This window comes from Pseudorca crassidens, chromosome 4 (genome assembly GCF_039906515.1).
Source record: "Pseudorca crassidens isolate mPseCra1 chromosome 4, mPseCra1.hap1, whole genome shotgun sequence".
In the NCBI taxonomy this organism is placed as follows: domain Eukaryota; kingdom Metazoa; phylum Chordata; class Mammalia; order Artiodactyla; family Delphinidae; genus Pseudorca; species Pseudorca crassidens.
Window position 1 is genome coordinate 47,569,855 of NC_090299.1, and position 19,862 is coordinate 47,589,716.

At 38.6% G+C, this 19,862-nt stretch overlaps 1 protein-coding gene across 6 annotated transcripts in view; it reads right to left on the reverse strand.

Annotated features, from left to right (window-relative positions):
• The window catches only part of KCNIP4 (potassium voltage-gated channel interacting protein 4), a 1,191,601-nt gene that overhangs the window by 128,351 nt on the left and 1,043,388 nt on the right, over positions 1-19,862 (reverse strand). Inside the window, exon 2 of one of the 6 annotated variants that reach the window (XM_067735629.1) lies at positions 4,825-4,926. The exons of the other annotated variants lie outside the window; for them this stretch is intronic. Coding sequence (XP_067591730.1) covers positions 4,825-4,926 — 102 coding nt within the window. The remainder of the gene's footprint in view (positions 1-4,824; positions 4,927-19,862) is intronic. 6 annotated transcript variants of the gene reach the window in all.

Here is a 19,862-nt window from a genome sequence, read left to right on the forward strand (position 1 = left end):
CAAAAAACAATTTTCTAATATACATAGGGAAGCTGCATTCACTTAAATTAATTTTTTCATCCAATAATTTCAAATCTGGGAGAAAATAATCTAAAAGACATACATAATTATATACACAGAGATATTTATCTCAGTGCTATTTATATTATGGGGGAAAAAGAGAAAAAGGGAAAAAATCTAAATATTCAAAAGCCAGGGAATGCGGTCAAATACAACATATTGTAACTATACAATGGAATATTATGTTTGCCATTAAAATATTTACATTTTAATAACAAGGTTAATACTTATGAAGGTATGCAATGTAAGAAAAGGATAAATATTTGGTATGGATGGGATCATTAATGCACACACGGATGAAAAAAAGATGTTACTTATTATCTGTAGTTACTTCAAAGTACAGGAGCATAGTAGGATTGTGTGTTGTGTGGTGTGAGTGTGTTATGTGCTGTGTGTTGTACTTTCCAAATTACTGCCATGAACATGAGTGACTTTATTAAAAAATATATATTTTTTTACTTTTTATTTTATATTGGAGTATAGTTGATTAACACTGTTGTGTTAGTTTCAGGCATACAGCAAAGTGATTCAGTCATACATATACATGTATCTATTTTTTTTCAGGTTCTTTTCCCATTTAGGTTATTACAGAATATTGAGCAGAATTCCCTGGGCTATACAGTAGGTGCTTGTTGGTTATCTATTTTAAATACAGCCATGTGTACATGTCAGTCCCAAACTCCCAATATAACCCTCCCTCCACCCTTCCCCCCGGTAACCAAAAGTTCATTCTCTAAGTTTGTGAGTCTGTTTCTATTTTGTATATAAGATATGGAAGCAACCTAAATGTCCATCGACAGATGAATGGATAAAGAAGATGTGGTACATATATACAACGGAATATTACTCAGCCATTAAAAAGAATGAAATCATGCCATGAGTGACTTTTATAAAAAAAATGATTCACCCTCTCAACTCCAGAGGAGAAGGAGGCAGAACCCTGGCCCTGGGAAAAAGCAGCAGACCGGACGATTCTCCCAAGGGCAGGACAAGGACCACTATCGTTGGAAGTTAAAGGAAGGCTGCTTTGGGCTCAGCATGAGGAAGATTGCTCTGTAAAGCTGGCAATCACCAAATGGTTATTTTCTTAAAGAAGCAGGCCTGCGCCCTAGTAATGAGAGAGGAAGTCTTTCGGGGAACCAGACGTGAGGGAAGGCTCCCTTCAAACTTTTGGGTTCTCTGGTTTAGGGAATCCAAGTGCTCTATAACTCAGCAGAAGTTTGCTTTTTCTCTACAGAAAAGATTTTTTTTTCTTTTGTTATTTGTAGAATATTGATAAATCTCACATTCCTGCCAAGAGGAATGAAAAACCCTGTCATTTCTGCCTTCCTGAAAAAAGAAAATGGAATTTAGAATGAGTATTGGCCTCTTATTAAACTAAATTTCAGCTCTCTAGCTTTGAAGCTGCATAGGATCTCGTGGAGAATATTTCTGCAGCCCCTGTGCAGGTGATTCAAGCCTGGAACTCACCCAGTCAAGCCAAACCTCACTGGAGGGCTCTCTGTGGTCCCACATGGAGATGTTTGGTCCCCATGCTTTTTCTCCTGGGGGCCTAGGGTCCTCTCTCCAACCACCTGCCTCCTGCTTCATGTTTTCACATCAGCTTTTCAGTCCTGTGCCCAACTGCTTAGGGCCTGGAACATGGTTAGGGATCTAATTTAAAAAAAAAAAAAACGTTTCTAATATAGCAATGGAATTAATGTGGTCTCCTTTTCAAGTAATCTACTTCGACGTGCTGGGGTTTTCTTGCGATAGGTGGATAAGAGGGAAAGTGGTGGCTAGTGGCGGAGGGAGTTTTATATCTGTGGACCTTTGGGGGGGGACCACAAATCTTAGGCCACATCTAGTGTGGGTTCAAGAGCAGCCAGTTTTGTGAAATCCCATTTTTATAAAAATATTAGCTTTTAGGTCAGTCTCCTAAGTTTTTAGTATCTTCTGTTATTTTCTTTTCCTTTCAAGAAATGTCCTGACTTTTTCCTCACACTTAGTTGAAAATTGCATTGCCATCCTCTGTGAACACTTATTTAGAGGTGTGGCTTTCCACAGTACTGATTCAGGAAGAATGCTAGCAAGGCACAACGATTCTGTTCTTCCCTAAGTGAGCAGAGAGATCCATCTGAAAGTTACATGTTACTTGTCTACTTTGTACAGATGACTCTGGTTTTGGTAAATATCTGATAAATTGGCAATTTTTATTTCAACTTGAAAGGGGAAAAGCAATGGCTCTAATGAGCAACATTCACTGACGAACAGTAGCAATAAAAATGTCTACAGCTTCAATACCGTGTAGAATTAAGGTTCTGGCATCTTTCTGAATTGTGGCCTTCCAGGCTGATGGCCTGTTATGTTTTGTTTGTGAGATAGTGTGTGTGTATGTGCAATGAAGGAAAAAAATCAAAGCAATGTAGCTTAACTATGTATTTTCTTGTCCATAGGATTATTTATTACTGATAAAAATAATTTTGTCCTGCCCTCTTTCCCCACAGAAGGTTCTAGTAGGACAAAGCTTTTTAAAGGCTGTTGTACTTACTTCCCTATCTCCCAGCACAGGAACAGGAACTGTTATATAACGTATATAATAAATATACGTTGAATGAATAAGTGAATTAATAAAATATTATTATGATATATTAACTTTGGTCAGTGCCACTGAAATAAATTACTATGCTACTCTGGGACTTTTGACAGGACATACTGGGTTCTCTGAGGTACGTTCCATATTTTCTCTATCTGTGTTGTCGAGACTAGTGGAATTTTAGAGCGTTCACGTATTTTAATCACTCATTGAGTTCATCAGTTCCTACAAAATGATGTAGCAGAAAAGAAAGAGAGTAGGGGAAGATATGGGTTGTAGCCCTACACCTGGAATAGCTCACCTAGCTTGTTAATGTTTGTTACCTCACTGGCAAAGAACGCTACCTTTTCTATCTGATTTTAACACGTTTGATGCTAGAAAAAAATTGTGCATGAAAGAATGTAAAAATAGGATACTTGTAAATGTTCACTATAAATTGCATAAGATATCTTTACAAAATAGAGGGTGTCCCTTTACATATCCTCTATATTCTACTGCTTAAGAATGCCACAAAACTGGAGAAAAAGAGGATGAAGAGGTGATGATTAGTCTGACGTATCAATTTGGCTAGGCTATAGTACCCAGTTCTTTAATCAAATACTAATCTAACTGTTGCTCTGAAGGTATTCTGTAGACCTGGTTACCATCTGTAATCAGATGACTTTAAGAGATTACCCTGGATAATGTGCGTGGGCTTCATCCAATCAGTTGAAAGGCTTTAAGCAAAAAGTGGGTTTTCTTGAAAAGAGAATTCTCACTCAGGACTGCAGTATCAAATTTTGCCTGAGTTTCCAGCCTGTTAGGCCTATGAATTTTGGACATGGCAGCTCCCACAGTCATGTGAGCCAATTCCTTAAAATAAATCCCTTTATATATATATATGTTTGCCTGTGTATGTGTATGCACATGTGTAGGTGTATGTATATGTATACAGATGGTCCCGGACTTTGGATGGTTTGACTTACGATTTTTCAACTTTACAAATGGTGCAAAAGTGAAACGCATTCAGTAGAAGCTGTACTTCGAATTTTGGTCTTTTCCCTGGGCTGGTGATATGCAACCTGGTAGATCCTCTCTCATGATGCTGGGCAGCGGCAGCAACCCATAGCTCCCGGTTAGCCATTGCTCACGAGGGTAAACAACCGATATGCTTACGTCTATTGTGCACCCAGACAGCCATTCTGCTTTTCACTTTCAGTACTGTACTTAATAAATTACAAGAGATATTCAACACTTTATTATAAAAATAAGCTTTGTGTTAGATGATTTTGCCCAACCGTAGGCTAATGGAAGTGTTCTGAGCACATTTGAGGTAAGCTAGTCTAAGCTACAATGTTCAGTACGTCAGGTGTATTAAATGCATTTCTGACTTAAAATATTTTCAACTTACGATGGGTTTATCAGGATGTAAGCTAAGAAAGACCTGCATGTATTGGTTTTGTTTTCCTAGAGACCCCTGATGATACAGGGAAAGAGTGGGCAGAGAAGAAAAGTCATATTTGGTAAATGTTTTCCACTTTATAGTAGTTTTTCAAACCTAGTAACATTTCTGATGTTTGGCAGTATCTAAATTACACAACAAATACGTGTATGTGAATCAGGAAATTTATGAGGCATTGCAGTTTAAAGTGCACAGCTGCTCTGCTAACAATTTAGGCAATGGGAATCCCTAGAGTTATCTGAGCCACGTCCCTACACCTCAGATCATACTCCAATAAAGATGTTAAAAAAAAAAAAATCACATGGTGGATAAGTGTGCAGACAATAGAACACAGCTGCCAGGAATCAAATATTAGCTACATATCGAACAAATTAGGTGATCTTGGGCTATTTGCTTCATCTCTCTGGTATTAAATTTTTGATCTGTAAAATTAAAATGATAATACCTACCCTCTAAAATAAAAAACAAAACAAAACAAAACAAAACAAAAAAACCAAAAATTTCCAAATGTTTTGAAGCCCAGACTCCTGTCACTAGCACTGTGCTGTCAGTCTGCCGAATGGGAAGTGCCTCACAACTGCACAGAGGTTCCCCTGGGTATTTAGGTAAACACGGATATATTAATAGAGTTACTTTTGCGGAATATAATATATGGATTCTTTTTAGAAGCAGAGAACTGCAATGCATGCAGACCTAAACAAACAAAACAAGCGAAGTTTGGGGGAGAAAAACAAACAAACAAACTTGCTTTGAACAGCAGGAGACGACGTTTTGGCAGCTGAGCAGGGCAAGAGCTTCATGAGCCGCTCTTTAATGCTGCGCTTGGTGCTGTTCTGAGTGTAGAGGAAACCTAGAAGATACGGGATGGGTTCTGTTAATGCTGTCTGCAGAGAGAAACTCAGGCATGCTGCAGGGTGTGTCAGCAGACGCCGGGCAGGCAGGATCTGGGAGCAGCCATCCGCTCAGGCAGAGGGTTGGGATCCCAGAAGGAAAAAATTAAATCCTTGTTTTCCCTTTGCTTTTCTCACTTTTTAGGTTTTCTTTATGTTGTATTAGATCACGATTACCCCATGAAAAAAGAATCATGCAAATATATCTTCTGAGTGGCAAAAATAAAATTTGCTGGCTTCTTTTGGTCTTAAATTGGGAATACAACAAATATCACTAAAAGAGTTAACTGGATTGAAATTTCAATATTGAAACCAGTATTAAGGGCCCACGTGACAATTTTGTGCATGCATTGCTCCCCATCTTTGATTCCAGAGGAGTGGGTGCTCTGCATAAATCATTCACATCGCAATCATCTGTTAGTACTTTTGCCTTCCCTGAAAGTGAGAAAATAGATGTCCTTCCTACACAGCTTCATTAGCATAAGCTGACGTGCCCAGAGATGGGACATCCTTCACATATTCACATGTGGACATTAATGGATGGGGCTCATTCAAACAGAGTGATTCCAAAAGAAACAAGGTGTGTTCACAAAACGTTAACCCAGGAGTAGACGGAGCAGTATCTGTGACTTCAGATAGCTGGAGACGACTCAAGAAAAATCAGTAGTGACCCAGTGGGCAAGCTAGCAAGCGCTTGAAAAACTATTGGTGTCAGGAGTCACACTTGTTCAGCTCAGCCTCAACTTGCCCACTCTGAGTGACCAGAAGGCTGAATTTGCATGTTGCTATATATATTGCTTCCCTAAGTATAAAGCAACAGCAAAAAGACCAATTTAAATCAAGGTTAGACCATCTTTATAATATGAACTTGGCAAATGTATCTCTTGTTGCTTTTCTACTTTATAATTCCCATCTTGGAATTATAAAGAGTCCTGACTGCAAGGCTACTGATCTATTTCCCTTTGGAGCTCTTCATCCTACCATTGGTGTCCACTGGCTAAAAAACCTGATAGATCTCTTGTGTTGGGCTGACGGCAAACTAGCAGCTACGAAAATCACATCAGATCATTTACATACTTGAAAGCCCCCTAAAACCTTCATGAAAAAAATCCACACTTTCTAGCACGGACCCCAATCCCTGCATGATCTGGCCCTGTCTCACTCTTACAGCATTGTCCACCACCCTCCCTGTCTTAGACCATCAGCCACCGGCCACACCACCCTTCTCGCCTTTGTTGAAACTCACACAACAGGTCCCTCCTCTCCCCTTGACACATATGGTGTGAAATATCTTGCTTACTTGATATGCCAAGTGCTGGTTGAGAGTCTGGCACATGAGAAGAGATCAATAAATGTCTGACAAATGAGTGAATAGATTCACTTTCAATATCAAAAGAAGACCTGATTTCATCTCCTAGATTAGTATCTAAGGGAGCTTTTAAACTTGTGAAATAAGTCTGATTTACATAAAACAGCGTCTAGTTGGCTTCTTTGTATATTTCTAAGGAGACACGTCCATCTAAGTGTCCTCTCCTTTGTAAATGTGTCTGGAGCATGATGATTTTGCTTTAGTTTCTCAAGCAGGACATTCTGCTTCTTCCATTCATGTTCTTTCAAACCTCTGTACCACTGTATGTGCAGTCTGGCGGGTCCTTCACCACTTATCAACTTCTACCTGCTCGTGCAGCCTTCAAAACTCCATTCAAACACACTTGCCTTGATAAACTTTCCCTGTCGTGTTTGCAGCCTTCCCGAGAGAAGAAGGACCCTCCTCCCTCCTCTGCTCTATCTTCTCTATTGCCCCTGTATCATACCCCATTGCTCTGGGTATTGTCCCCTCTTGCTGATTGAGACCCTATCCTGACAAGGAGTTAGAGAGAGAAGGTTCTACCAGCCATCTGCAGTAGGAGAGAGACTAGTGTTACCTCCTACCCAGCTTCTTTGCTTCAGATTTGATTTCTTGTTGTCTAGTCCAACTCTACAAACGTGCCTGAAACTGGCATGCGGCAGACGCTCAAGAAATATTTGCTGGTTGCTTGATTTCCTCCTTTTCCCTTAAATTCTGAAATCTGCCAAGCTCACTCTCTGTGACAGCTTCCTGGACCCTCAGGCCTTTCTGCTTCCCAGGTACTTAAGTATTAACGTTACATTCCGCGTCCCCATCTCCAATTTGGTAATTAATGATGATCTTCCCTGGAGCATCTTCTGAACTGTACTTGGGGCTACAAATTTTACAGGTTGCTGTTTTCAGTCAGTAGTTAAAAGTCTTAGATTTTAGTAGTGACCTTGGGCAGATTATTAAACTTCTCAGGGTGTCTGTCTTTTCTTTATAAAACAAACGAAGCCTTTATACTAAAGATCTTGGTTGTCAAAACATATTTTTTAAATCCCTTTTAGGAATATATATATTTTTTTCTTTTGAAAATGAATAGCTGAGATTTGACATTTTTGTTTTTTGTGATTTTTCTCTTCCCCTAAGAGAGAAGTGAGTAGGAATGAGAAACACATACATAAAGAAAAAAAAAATTATCTTGCTGCCTTTGCATGGTTATAATTTATAGGAGGCCCTTTTCAACAATAATCTATTATCAGAATCAATAAAATATAATCTCCATGAAGGCCAGGCCAGGATATTTGTCTCTTTTTCAGCAGATTGCAATACAAACCACATTCATGGATATGCTTCTTGATGATCTTTGTAATACTGTAACAGTTGACCATTTCCTCATGCCTCTTCCCCTTAACTTCAACCTGGTTTTTCACCAATGACCTCACATTTCCTTCTCTTAGGAATATATTTAAATGTAAATTGTATACGGTGGTTTTTATTGTGTTTTCTTCTCAATGAGAGCTTTAGCTAAAAAGCTAAAGAGAGCTTTAGCTCTCCCTTCCTCTCCCTCCCCATCTTTCCTTCTCTGCTATCAGACCATTCTGCTCTTTTCCCCTTACAGTGTCTGAGTGTTCCAGCATGGTAATAAAACAGCCTAGGTAGATCCCAGTGCTATATGATTTGGGATAAGTATTTAATCTCTCTGAATCTCAGTTTCCTCATCAAGAAAATGGATTAGTAATAGTATCTACCTCATAATGTTGTTAGAATCTAATGAGATAATATATAAAGCATTTAGCACAGTGACTGTTCCTAACATACACTCAGTGAATGTTAGATATTAATTTTTTTCAGTCCTTCAGTGTACCCCTCAGGTCCTTTCCACATGCTATTATCTCTCTCTGAAATTTTGTTTTACTTCATTGTGGCCTAGTTAACTTCTGCTCTGTCATACAATAATCACTTTCTGAGGAAAACTTTACATGGCAGACCAAACTAGGTTATGAACAGCTTTACTCTATGCTCCTATAGTTTCCTGTGTTTCTCCTTTATAGCCTTATCACAAATATAATAAAAACAATTGATGATACAATTATGTATTTGACATGTCTTCCCTACTGCAATGTAAGATTGAAGATTTCTACCTCCAGCCTTTAGAGAATAAATAAATATTATTGGAAGTATTATCTTACCATAAGCAACCATATAACTGGCAAGTTACATGCGTACCTCAGAGACATTGCAGATTCTGTTTCAGGCCACTGCAATAAAGTGAATGCCACAATAAAATGAGTCACACACATTTTTTGTTTCCCAGTACCATCATCTGACAACCCAGTGTTGCCACAAACCTTCAATTTGTAAAAAAAAAAAAAAAGCAATATCTGTGAAGTGCAATAAAATGAGGTATGCCTGTATATGAGGCAACTGTTTTTAAGCACTGAACAACAAGCAATGTAGAACAGTGGTACTGGAGAGAAAAACCCAAAAGGTGAGCTCCACAATGCCCAGCTCCCTCTGCCTGGGTGCATTTTCTTTCAAGAGTTCAGAGAGGTGGAGTGCATGCTCACTGTGCTGAGGTGGCAGAGACTGGAGTTTGCAGGGCAAGGTGCCGAAGAAGAGAGAACTGTTATGTGTGTCAGAGGGGAGGAGCTGTGTGAAAATTAAATGAATGTGGGCCATTGTGATAGGTAATTGTATGTGTCAACATAACTGGGCTAAAGGTTGTCCAGATAGCTGGTAAAACATTATCTCTGGGTATGTCTGTGAGGATGTTTCTAGAATAGATTAACAATTTAATTGGTAGACTGAATAAAAAAGATCACATTCATCAGTACTGGTGGGCATCATCCAATAGGTTGAGGGCTTGAACAGAACAAAAAAGTAGAGGAAGGCGGATTTGTTCTCTGCCTGAGTTCAGAAGTCTATTTTCTCCTACCTTCAGACATTGGCTCCCCTGGTTCTCAGGCCTTTGAGTTTGGACTGGAATTATACCATCAGCTTTCCTGGGCCTCTAGTTTGCAGATGGTAGACTGTGGGACTTCTCAGCCTTTGTAATTGAATGAGCCAATCTTTCAAAATAAGTGTCTTTCTGTTTATCTGTATACATCCTCTTGGTTCTGTTTCTCCGGAAAACACTGACTAATACAGTCACTGACCAAGGGCTGGGTGATGCACGCTCAGGGACAGACTTCATAATACTCAGCAAGCAGAAGCTGCTCTAGGACTGAGAACTGAATGGAGGTATCAGAAATCGTACAGTGCTGCAAGATGTGGGAGTTCTTGCCCAGGCTCCTCACAAAAAAATTAAAATAAAAAAGAAGAGAAAAAAAAAGAGAGAAAGAAGGAAAGAAAGAAATTGCACAGTGCATTGAGCACCTCTGGCATGCACTGGAGAGCTCAGAAAGACTATGCTTTTGGAGAAAGTATCATTTCCCAGAGTAAGAGCCACACCCTATAACTAAGTATAAAATCAAAATTGACCTATCCTAACATATAACAGAACTGAACTTGGCAACACCAAAAGTGCGAGCAACTGTGGAAAGCCTTCCAGAGGAATACTCAACACACTTTAAAAGAAGATAACACAATCTAAACTCCTTACAGTGTACTATAACAATGTCCATCGTGCTACCAAGCATTAGTAGACATGTGAAGGAGTACAAAAATGTGACCCATACTCAAGATTTTTTAAAAAGCAGTCAATAGAAACAGACCCTAGGATGACACAGATGTTGGACTTTAAAGAAAAAATTCGTCATACTAAGTAAACATTTTAGCAGTGAAAATAAAATTACAAAAGGAACCAAATGGAAATTTTGTATGTGAAAAGTAAGATATCTACAATGGAAGAGCTTTTTGAGATGGGCTTAACAGCAGATTGGGGACGACTGAGAAAAGAGTTAAGAGCTTGAATGGAGATAGAAAGAGACAAATCATCCAATCTGAGTAACAGAGAGGAAAAGAGATTACAAAATAAACAGATCCTTAGTGATTTGTGAGACAATATCAAATAGTCTAACATGAATGTAATTAGAGAACCAAATGAGATAGAAGAGAAAAATTAGAAAAATAAATGGCCAAAACATTCCAAATTTGTTTATAAACATCAATGTACATATCCAAGAAACTTGAACCTCAATCAAGATAAATACAAGATGAATCACATAGACATGTCATAGTCAAGTTATTGAAAACAATTAGAAAACAATTAGAAAACTCTCAAAAAAAAACAGACTAAAAAGATGTGTTATAGAGGTTAAATAATATAAGAATGGTTTTCCATCAGAAACAATAGATGACAGAAAACAATGGAATAAGTTCTGGGGGGAATAAAAAGACTTTCAACCCAGAATTCTATATTCAGTGAAAATAGTTTTTTGAGAATAAAGATGAAATAAAGATATTTTCAGATAAACTAAAGCTGAGAGAAATCATAGCTACTAGACCTCTATTATCAGCAATTATAAAGGAATTTCTTCAGGCTGAAAGGAAATTACATGATATGAAAAGTTAGATGTACAGGTAGAAATAAAGAGCACTGGAAATTGAAAATACGTGAATAAATATAAAATATTATCTCATTTTCCTCTTATTTCCTTTGTTTAAAACAACCAAAAAATATTGTGGGGTTTATTTCATTTGTAGATACTACATTTCTGACAATAATAGCATAAAGTATGGGGGAAAGTAAATGAAATTTTACTGTTGTACATTTTACACAAAGTGGGACAATATTAACTGTAAGTAGTCTGAATAAGAGAAGAAGACAGATTACAATTGCTAGATGCTAGGAAAACAAATGAAAATAATAAAAGGAAGGGCAGTCAAAATTCCAACTGAGGAATTAAAATGTAATATCAAAAATATTTGGTTCACCCCAAAGAAGTCAGGCACAGAAGAACAGAGAAGCAAGGAGAATATATAAGACAGTAGACTTACACTCAGCCATATCATGAAACCAGAAACCCAATCTTTTTTATTCACTACTGTATCCCCATTACTTTCCACAGTTCCTAAAATATAAAGAGCGTTCAGTCAATATCTAATGAAAGCATGAAATCAGACTCTATGTCTTGTGACACGGTCTCAAAATGTGCAGATTGGCTGCATGTCTGTAACTGGCAGATGCATTTGGAATCTGCATGGGGGTATACATCCTCGCAGCATGTGAAGCAATGTCCTTCCCACACTCCAACTGGACAGCTGTGTGTGAAGGCACTCTACTAAGGATGCTATGGACTGCATTCCCCAGCCAATAACACTGAAAGAAGATTGATGGTGAAGGTAGCTCCAGCAGCAAAATGCCTTAGTCTGGAGGGCAATTTACCCCCATGGAAACCAAATACTCTTTGATAGATTAATTGCATCACATATTTATTTATTCTTTTATTTAAAAAGCACTTATTATAATGCATATATTGTAAATAGTGTTTGTTGTAGAATTGTGTATACACAGTGGTCATATAAGAAAACGTCCCTGTTCTCTGAGGTCTAACCATCTACACTGATGGTAACACCTATTGTATTACATGACTGATTTATTAGTTTCTTTTATTAAACCTGCATTCTCTGAGGGACGAATTCTATTCGTTCCTTATTTCACTTTTTCAAAAAACATTTATTGAATGCCTTCACTGTGCTTTGTACTATCCCAGGTGATGGGAATACTTCAGTGAATAAACCAGACAAAAATTCTGGCTTTAATCGATCTTACATTAGAGTCAGGGAAGAAGAAGTAATAAACAAAAATAAATAGCAAAATATAAAGTTTGTCAGATTGAAAGCAGGGCTGAGGCCTACTGGGGAACAGGTTGGGAGGTGGGATGAGGAAGACTTGTAATTTTTTTTTTTTTCTGCGGTACGTGGGCCTCTCACTGCCGCGGCCTCTCCCGTTGCGGAGCACAGGCTCCAGACGCGCAGGCTCATCAGCCATGGCTCAGGGGCCCAGCCGCTCCGCGGCATGTGGGATCTTCCTGGACCAGGGCACGAACCCGTGTCCCCCCGCATCGGCAGGCGGACTCTCAACCACTGCGCCACCAGGGAAGCCCAAGACTTGTAATTTTAAATGTGGTGGCCAGGGAGGTTTCATTGGAGTGATATTTTAGCAAAAATACCTAATGAGCTGAGAAAGTTTCTTACCCTATTTTGATTATTAGCAACTACCACAGTGTATTACATATATTAGGCACTAATATATATATTTATTTATTGAGTGATTAATCTTACTCATTTATTAATTTATTCAATTAGTATTTATTGACACCTATAATGGACAGATGAATACCTTAAATTAATTGGCTATATAAACTGCTGAATCCAATAATCTATAACAAATTTATTACCTTACAAATCAAAATTAAGTCAACTCCCTTATCCCTGCAACTAGAAGTTACTCCAGTCTACTAGGGTCCTAGTGCTTCAGAAATCATGAAAGAAAGGAATACAAACCAAAGAATAAAAAATAAGTGTGCAAGTAAGTAGGCCACTTTAAATCATGATATAACTGAATGAAAGTGCATTCATTTTTACCAATGGGAAAGGTTTCATCTTACAAAGCCTGACTTTACGGAGAACCAATCAGCCCATCATCACTCTGGTTGCTCTGTATTTCTGACCCTTCCACATCTCAAAGGTGTATATGCAAGTGGTCATTCTTCACAGACTGCTTTTCCTGTTACACAAAGAAATGCCATTACGTGTAAATGTCAGGTTTCAGGGATGAGTGATGGGCCATGAATTATGAATTTAATAAGTAACTATCATGGTAATAGAAATGGTAATTTCACCATAATGAGAATTACGCTTATATCTTCCTCCTTTTTCTAGGATAGCTGATAGCAAAAACGAGTATTTCCTGTGGCTTTGCATAGGAATAAAGGCTCCTGCCCCAGAATTCACAGCCCTGTTCAAGCTTCCATCTTGTGCTTTTGAATTATGGACGATGTTTTTCTTTCTGGATCCTAAGCCTGTGGATGTCTGGTGGAGGAAAATGCCTAATAACGTTTCCACAGACATGGTGTCTTCCATGAATCAATAACTATGACAAAATCACCGGGCGTTGCAGTGGCACGGCGATCCTGCCTGTATCTCCTTTGAATCGGTGACAAGCTGATTCATGAGCAGTGACTTGGTGCTGGGCTAGGAAGCACATTCTTCACTGGTCGCAAATGGGAACTTACCACTCACAAGTCTATTTTTTAAATGGGTTTGGGGCTCATAAACACACACACACACACACACACACACACACACACACACACCCCACACACATACACACACACACAGTTCATTTTGCCTTTTCAAATTTATTCCTGAAGAAGCAGGGCCCCAGATAGTTTGTACTCTGGTGATGATTCTTGCTGAAAATTGCTGTCAACCTGCACCAATTGTTATCAGATGCTGCAGTCAGCCCGCCATTGTAATCATTCACTTTTTTTTTTTTCACACACACAGACTGTATTTTATTTTTACAAGAGATAAATCAACTGACACCAAGCATTGTAAATGGATAACCATAACAAAAGCAACAATGATTGCAATTACCAAACACGAAACACACTCATACTGTGTCATAATATTGACATTCAATCCAGGAATCCTCCACTGTAACGGCTCCTTTACTTTGCAGTGAAAGACATTATGTATGAAGGGTAGCAGCAGGGTTAGTGACTGAAAATCAGGGGAAAATATCTACATTTAATTTTGTAACTATGAATTTGGAGGTTTCACACTGACCTTCCTAACCCACCTGCTTTGTTTTGCCTGGTTGAGAAACAAGTTACCTTCTTTATCAGTTAATCCAGAAGAGGGAGCCAGAAAGTGCTTGAATTTGCTGGCAATAATCTATAGAATCTAAATGTAAATAGAGTAAATTTGACTCAGAGCGGCCATTTGAAGACACCTGTTTCTCATAAAACGAGTGCTGCTCTGTCAACCTCTTCGTCTCCCTCCTGTTTCTCCCTGCCTCTGTCTCCTTTAGATTTATCTCTCACTTTCTTCAGTGTTTCTTGCTTCCTTATCTCTGTCTCCATCTCTGTCTCTGTGTTTCTCTGGCTCCACGTCTGTCTTTGTTCTTCTAGGTGTCTCTTTGTATTTCTCCTTTCTGTATCTCTGCTCTATCTCTGTCTGTCTCTCTGCCTCTGACTCGGTCTCTCTCTCAAACAAGACAGGGTCCCATTTGATCTTCTTTACCTCTGTGTTGAGTGTGTGCATCATGAAACATTTAGAGAGAGTTTTAGTCAGCTGAGTATAGGATAATCATTGTAAGTTATTGCTAGGCGAATTTCAGTAAACACCTAGATTGTCAAAAGCTCTAACGCTTTCCAAACCAGTACTGAGTGCTTGTGTTTGTTCACGTTTCTGCCCTGCTCTATTGGCAATACTAGCCAGAGGATGTTAGCAGAAAATAACAACATGGTAAAGGCATCCACTTTCTTTGGGATCCTTTAAGATTCATCACTGAAGCCCAATTGTCCTTTGTTCCTCTGCATAGGTTGCCAAAACTGCTTATGTGGTGAGATCTTTCGTGTGGGAGTTGGGAAGTTATCTGGAGTTCCCTATAAGTAGGGTGACAAGACCTCCTGGTTTGCTCAGGACAGTGACAGCTTATGCGTTGTCCTAACATCCCATTCGTTAGCAGCCCCTTTTTGTGTTCAGAAATGTTCTGGTTTAGATGACAAATGATCTGGTCATGCTGGATTAGCAACTGGTAAGGTCCGTTCCCACAGAGCAATGTGCAGTCATTGAGGTCATTCCACTGTCATTGATGTAAATTGTGCAAATTTGTTTTAAAAACTGGTATTTAAAAATAGCTGTAATTAGTAGGCGAGATGAGACAGGGAGCTAAAATATAAATATTTGCTTACGATAGAATATTATTCAGCTTAAAAAAAAGAAGGGAATCTTGCCATGTGTGACAACGTGGATGAACCTTGAGGGCATTAGGCAAAGTGAAATAAGCCAGTCGCAGAAGGTCATGATTCCACTGAGAGGAGGCATCAAGAATAGTCAAGCCCATAGAAGCAGAGAGTAGATTGTTGGTTGCTAGGGGCTGGGGGAAGGGGATGGGGAGATGATGTTCAACTGGTATGAACTTCCACTTAACCCAAGTTGAAGTAGGTCTGGGGATCTGCTGTACAACATAGCGCTCTGTGGTGCACTTAAAAATTCAAGGGGCTAGGTCTCATCTTGTGTGATAAAGCAACATAAAAAATGTACCAACATAAAAAAATGTAACGTAAGAAATGTAAGTAATTTGGGCAACATTTGTAGCGGAAAGACTTGCAGCTTTGGAGTCAGAAAGAACTGGTTTGAATAAGTTCTGCCACTTTTTGTTCGTAAGACTTTGGGTAAGTAACTTAAACTCATGAGCCTCTTTGATCTCACCTGTATCACGGGAATGATAGTAATGTCAGCCTTTGCTATGTCCTGGGGTGTTAGGAGGTTGAAATGAGGTTACATATACATAGCTCCTGGCTTGATAATGTTCTCCTCCTGAAATGTGTTTAATGCTCAGCACCCAACTCAAGAAGGAATATTTCAAAAATGATAGCAGTACCTTTTTTTGATATAACAGCAATTAAAGCATCCTCCAAATCTCTATCTTGAGTGTTGCCCCTTTAATAATAATTGTATCATAAATATGAATTAAACCTAAATCCAACTGTGCTATTTCTTTTCTTCAAGCTAACACAAATAACCCATTTAAAATAGATAGCTAGTGGCAAGCAGCCGCATAGCACAGGGAGATCAGCTCGTTGCTTGGTGACCACCTAGAGGGGTGGGATAGGGAGGGTGGGAGGGAGACGCAAGAGGGAGGGGATATGGGGATATAGGTATATGTATAGCTGATTCACTTTGTTATACAGCAGAAGCTAACACACCATTGTAAAACAATTATACTCCAATAAAGATGTTAAAAAAAATTTTTTAAATATATTTTTCAATGTTTGAATGATTAAGCATTGTATAACTTCAAATTTTCCTTTGGGATTAGTCAATCATGTATTTTAAATTAGAAAGTTAGTTATAATTGAGTGAAGTTGAGTCTTCTGATGACAAGAAACCACAAATGCAATTTATAAATTGAGTTATAATAAGATTTGAGATTATAAAGTTTATTTTCTTGTCAAACAGAGTCTTTATTATATAATGAATCTTTCTGCCCCTCCACTACCCCAGTCACATTAATTTTAGTATAGCCTAGGCTACCCTGTTCATTTTATGATTGGCCAGTTACCGGACTACTGCCCTTTAACAACATGCTTGAGAGGATTTTTTCAAAAAAATTAAAAACTGCTTCCTTTTCTTCACTTTACTCAGCTCCTTTTAGTATAAAATCCTAGAGTCTCATAGTGTGTTATAAGAACTTTGGCTTTTACTTAGCGTGAAATAGGCAGAAGGGAAAGATTTTGAGCGAAGTCTTTAGTGAGGTAATCTAACCTAAGTTTCATTCTAGAAATATTCAGTGTTCACCTACTAAGCAGTGTCAAAAACAAACCTAGTTTCTGCTCTCATAAAACTTACAAGCCAATGAGGAACGTAAATATGAAGAATTAAACAATTAAAACAGAAAAGTCCTTTAGACCTCACTTGAACATGATCTTGCCCTAAGGAAAGGTGGAGATAAATAAAGCCTACAACTGAGGTCTCTAACAACAGTAACAAGAACTTTCTATGTGCCAAGTATTATGTAAGGATTGTATCATTTAATCTTTACAAGAACTCCATGTGTCAGATAATATTATGATAGACAAATCACAGGTGAGGCCATTAAGCATAGGGAGATGCATGTAGCTTATAAGTGGCAGGACCAGGATGTAAGCACATGTCCATCTGTCTACCTCCTGGGTCTGACATTCTGACTTCCCTACTGCACTCGTAACGGCTCCAGTAAATAACTAGACTACTTCACTTACTGCGTGTGTCTAACTGTGTAACCTTCAGTTACAGGACATTTGTTTCACTTTGCAGAGCAATTTTTATTTCCTTCCCTGCCCCCTCCGTTAGCCTTCTTAAGACTCATCCTGTCTTGAATATAGAACTGAAAACTTGGTGACCTGCGTTCCTTCACCAGAAATGCTGCCTCTAATTGCATTTTCTGCAGGACATCCATCAAATTCCCGGTGGTATTAAAAAATAATAAGGCAGTTGAAGAGAAGGTTGCACTAGGAGATCCAATTTCTTCATCTGAAAAATAGGGGTAATAATACTTGACACTTACTAATCTCAAGGAAGTTAGGAGATGAATGAGGTAATTGTTTCTGCAAAATCTCATGAATGTAGAAGAAATAACATATAATCCATTATAACTTCCAATGTGAAACACTACTTTCCTATCCTTTTGGGTCACTGTATTCAATCTTGATCTTTCAACAATGTGTTTATTCTATAAAACTATTTGTTCATTAATCTAATGAATAGTATTTACTGAGTATATTATAAGGCAGACCCTGTGCTAGGTGCTTGGGATAAAAATCAAATAAAAATCAAATAAAATATGGAATGAAGCTAATGTTTACAATTTTGTGAATACCAATGACCTGGTCTTTACTGCTCATAAGAATCAAGAGGGTGGCTTTGAAAAATCAGCCCTGCCTAATCACTCCAGGCTAACTCAATCAGGTAACTCAAATGTGAAGCCAACTTTGAGAACCATTGTTCTGTTCTGGGCTGATCCCATACCAGACAGATTTTCCAAAGAACTGCAGTTGTACAGTTCTGATATTGCAAACTAGTTGCTTCTACATGGACATTGTCCTGGGTTGAGAATGGTCTCTCAGAAATTCATGTTCACACTGAACCTCACAATGTGACCTCATTTGGAAAGAGAGTTTCTCAGATGTAATTAGTTAATGAGGTCATACTGAATTAGGGTGGGCCCTAAATTGAATGACTTGTGTCCTTATAAGAGAAAGGACACCTCCCCCCCACCCCTACCCCACACACACAGGGAAGAAGGCCATGTAAAGACGGAGGCAGAGACTGGAGGGAGGCAGAGACTGGAGGGAGGCAGCTATAAGCCAAGGAAGGCCAGTGATTGCTGTCAACCACCAGAAAGTAAGGAACAGGCATGAAATAGAGTCTCCAGAAGAAACCACTTATGCTGGCACCTTAATTTCAGAATTCTGATCTCCCAAACTGTGAGAGAGTAAATTCTTGTTGTTTTAAGCTATCTACTTTGTGGTCATTTATTACAGATGCTCTAGGAAACTAATACAGGCATCAATTAACAGATTTTTAAGAAGGCCAGAAAAAATCGAATTATGCCATAGTCACATATTCATTCTCGACTTTATATATGGAGTCCCTCAAAATTTATTGGGCCTCCCTGGTGGCGCAGTGGTTGAGAGTCCGCCTGCCGATGCAGGGTACACGGGTTCATGCCCTGGTCCGGGAGGATCCCACATGCTGGGGAGTGGCTAGGCCCGTGAGCCATGGCCGCTGAGCCTGCGCATCTGGAGCCTGTGCTCCGCAACGGGAGAGGCCACAACAGTGAGAGGCCCGCGTACGGCAAAAAAAAAAAGTATATATATATATATATATATATATATATATATATAAAAGACATGGTGCTATACTTGTGATATCTTCTTAATAGTACTGTTAAGTTTTGCAAATTGCTACTAAGCATATTCATTCTAGGTAAATTAATCCACTTCACACTACAACTGAGTGGATTTCTAACTGTGTGGCAATGCCATGTTCTTTATTTTGCAGTTATTACCTGCCTGTCTTCACTGGATAGCAAATTCCTTGAGGGCAGGAAATTTCTGTATTTTTATTGCTTTATACCCAGAGCCTTAGTGTCTGGCACATAGTAGCTTGTCAATGAAATGTATGTTGAATAATAAATGTAAAATGTATCGAGTGGTTGATGCTCACTTATCTTTCTATAAAAGACAGCTATCTCAGTACGACTACCAATTATTTTGCACCTGCTACATGCAAGGCAGGGTACTAGGCATCTTACATATGTCATCACTCACCCTTACAACAACTTTGCAAGCTGGGTATGATTCCTATTTTATACTCAATAACCTAAATATCTCAGAGATTTTAAGCCACTTCTCCTATATCCCTCAACAAGTAGCTAAGGATTTAAACTCCAGTTTGCATCTCTTAATGCAAAAAAGGTGTTTGCACATTCTCAGAGGTTAGGAAAAAGCATAAATGCAGATTTCTTTTTTTTTTTTTTTTTAAGAAGCGGCCACCCAGAGCCCATCCTTTATTGCTCAGGCTGTAAATCTACTGAAATGATCGATACTTGCTAGGCACAATATCGTACATGTTGAGGTACAAGTGATACCCACACAACATATCAATATGGGTCCAGAATAAGTTATATTCAATTAAACATTATAGTTGGAAAGATCCCTAACTTCGATCCTAAATTCTCTATCAACACTGCAGGAAAATCAAGGACAACAAATCAATGTCCCTAAGACAGATATGAGTAGCTCTTCCTGCTAATTTGATCTTTACTAACTAATGCTTTATGCTGACACACATTGTGAAATACTGTCCTTGAAGACAGACAGCTCTGTCTGCCTCTAGACACTTTTA